The 2,636-nt window shown below is 40.6% G+C and overlaps 1 protein-coding gene across 1 annotated transcript; it reads left to right on the top strand.

Moving 5' to 3' along the window:
• LOC148012461 (uncharacterized) lies at nt 1-1,102 on the top strand. Its single transcript, XM_087669158.1, has 3 exons — nt 1-417; nt 503-702; nt 811-1,102. The coding sequence occupies exons 1-3, from the start codon at nt 1-3 to the stop codon at nt 1,100-1,102; spliced, it is 909 nt and encodes a 302-aa protein (XP_087525284.1).
• The last annotated feature ends 1,534 nt before the right edge of the window (nt 1,103-2,636 follow it).

A 2,636-nucleotide genomic window follows, 5' to 3' on the forward strand; every position in this document is an offset into this window, starting at 1 on the left:
ATGGCCTTTGCACCATGGCTATCAGTGAGGATGAAATCATGGATCTGTGACATGCTTCACAAAGGGTATACCCCGCAACAAGTTTTGCAACAACATATACACACAGTGCAAAGGGGTGCCAAAGATGGTATCTTGAAGACCACAAGAGATACTTTTCTTACATTGCAGGATATTTTAAATATTTCAAGCAAGTTGGAAGCTGTCACTTTGCAAACGGACCAGGATGATGCACGCAGCGTGCACAATTGGGTCCTTACCAATAAGAGCCAAACCTTTTTTTATCAGCTCTTTGATGAGGCAAAAGGGAATGCATTTGCACTCGGTGTGCAAACTGATTGGCAACTAGAGACGGAAAAAGTGCATGGGAACGATGGGTTGTTGGCAATGGATGCTACATTTGGAACTAACAAATATAAGGTATACTATTAGAAGATAAATTTACACTAATTTTTATGTTCATTGAATTTTTTAAATTAATGTTAACAAGAATGGTCTTCTGCAGTTTCATCTATACACCATCTTGGTATTTGACTCTCATCGTAATGGCGTCCCTGTTGCATGGGTCATTACATCTTCGAGCACCATGGCTGACATTCGAGCATGGCTACTGGCTTTTTGGGATCGAATGTTTGATGCAAAAAAATCATGGCAGCCTAATGCATTTATGGTAGATGATGCGCTTGCAGAAATACAAGCTATCAGGTAAGCCATCTATAAAGCATTCCTCCATATTAATTGTTTATTTATGGCACTTTTATGTTGCATTGTGCATGGGATTCGAGGTTCATTATATTTTGTTCTTTGCAATAGGGAGGTCTTTGGCGTGATAGTATACCTTTGCATTTGGCATGTCCGACGGGCTTGGTTAAAGAACTTGATCAAGAAGGTTTCTGATACCTCAAAACGGGCGGACATGTTTAGGGCGCTAGGCCAGATAATGAACATGCGAAGCCAAGTGCACATCGATCACGTGAATATAGAGCAAGAAGCTAGAGATCTGGTGGATGACTTTTTACATAGGTACAAGGAGGAGGAGGACTTCGTTAAGTACTTTAAGGACCAGTGGATGGCATCAATAGGCAATGTTTTGTGGCCTAGTTAATTATTTTCCCTCTCTTATTTGCCTAATTTGTATTGTTTACTTTCCAAGAAATGTGGATTCGAGCAGCTCGAAATTTGCCACACTCAAATCAAGAGACAAATGGTAGCATCGAGTCCTATCATGGGATTCTAAAATCACGATTTCTTACTGGACGTAAGACAATTCATGGTCTGAGGGTAGATTGGCTTCTACAAAAGCTATTGGGCCCTTGCCATTCGTATTATTGGTATCAGGATATGTTGAAGGAGGGCGGGTTCAAAAAAAACTTTAATATATTGGATGTTGTTGCAAGCTCGGTGCAACGTGCCAAAGGAATCCCAGATGATAATGTAAGGTTCTTGGATGTTGATCACAAGGTTGCCTTGGTGAAGAGCCAAAGTAGAACCAATTTGTGGCACAAAGTTGAGAATGCAAATTGCGAGTGGGCATGTTGCTCATGTGAGTGGGCCATGCGTGGCAACCTTTGCAAGCACCAAGCAAAGGTGTTGATGATCAGTGGTTTAAATTTTTCCCACGTCATCAAGGCATCCATGGACTTGTACGACTTGTCCAACAAAGATGTACCACGTGAGTCATTCTGTTGTTGCTAGAAGTTCCTTATTGTGCTTTTTACAATCTAAGTTGCTAAGTTATTGTGATTCAAGAAATTTGATAGGTCATGGATTCTTATGCCACATGGATCCAACCGATGTTGAGGACCCACTTTCCATGTCTCCCCGTGGGGTTGGTGCAGGTACAAATAACTCTAATCTATCATTGTTAAATTGTTGCAAGTCAATATTCATTGATTATTGGAGGTTTATTATTAGGCTCATCAATGACATCAAATGAGGACAAGATTGCACAAATACGCCAAATTGTTGATGAGACACTCTTCCAGTGTGGTAAGTGTTGGGTATGATCAATCTTAGCTTTGACCGCCTATAAATATTATGGTTGTCTTAAAATAATGTGTGCTTGGCAGATGGTGATGTGGAACTTCTAGAGTTTGCTCGACGTCTTGCTCTTCAAATGCAGATGTCTGTCCAACAAGCAAAGGTGTCGAAGGCGCAACTACCACATCCACTTATTAGCTTGCAACCTGTCGAGGATGGTTTTGGGAATTCACTAGTTAGGGCACGTCCATTCTTTGAGACAGGTTGTCGCAAGAAAGTTTTGAGGACTAAAGCATAGGTGAGGAAGCTCCCCTCTTTTCCAAAGCCTCCCAAAAAAATCAAGGTTACAATGCAAGGCAAATTAGACAAGGCATGTGAGGAGGAAGAAGTAGGGAAGGCTTCAAGTTGATTGACATTTTGGTTACTTGGCACATAAGATGGACAAATCATTTTATGACATTGACCATCAAAGAACCAAAGGGGAATGATTCTTAGCTCATTTCCATATTGACCCATTGTGCCAACATCTCTACCCTTGTGCTACATTTAACCATTTGAAGATTTTTTCAATCATATGGTTTTTGGGGTCCTGTTTGGACTTAACAAATATTTGACTCAAGACTAGTCATGAGTTATCTATCTCTAGAAATTTAGTAGTC

Source organism: Lygodium microphyllum, chromosome 27, assembly GCF_053477565.2.
Source record: "Lygodium microphyllum isolate KBCC chromosome 27, Lygodium_microphyllum_v1.1.10, whole genome shotgun sequence".
In the NCBI taxonomy this organism is placed as follows: Eukaryota; Viridiplantae; Streptophyta; class Polypodiopsida; order Schizaeales; family Lygodiaceae; genus Lygodium; species Lygodium microphyllum.

Bases quoted from the DNA above. Each gene is read 5' to 3' on its own strand.
- LOC148012461 (XM_087669158.1), top strand. From the start codon at position 1: ATGGCCTTTGCACCATGGCTATCAGTGAGGATGAAATCATGGATCTGT. The intron at 418-502 runs GTATACTATTAG...GGTCTTCTGCAG, and splicing joins TTGGAACTAACAAATATAAG to TTTCATCTATACACCATCTT. The intron at 703-810 runs GTAAGCCATCTA...TCTTTGCAATAG, and splicing joins GCAGAAATACAAGCTATCAG to GGAGGTCTTTGGCGTGATAG.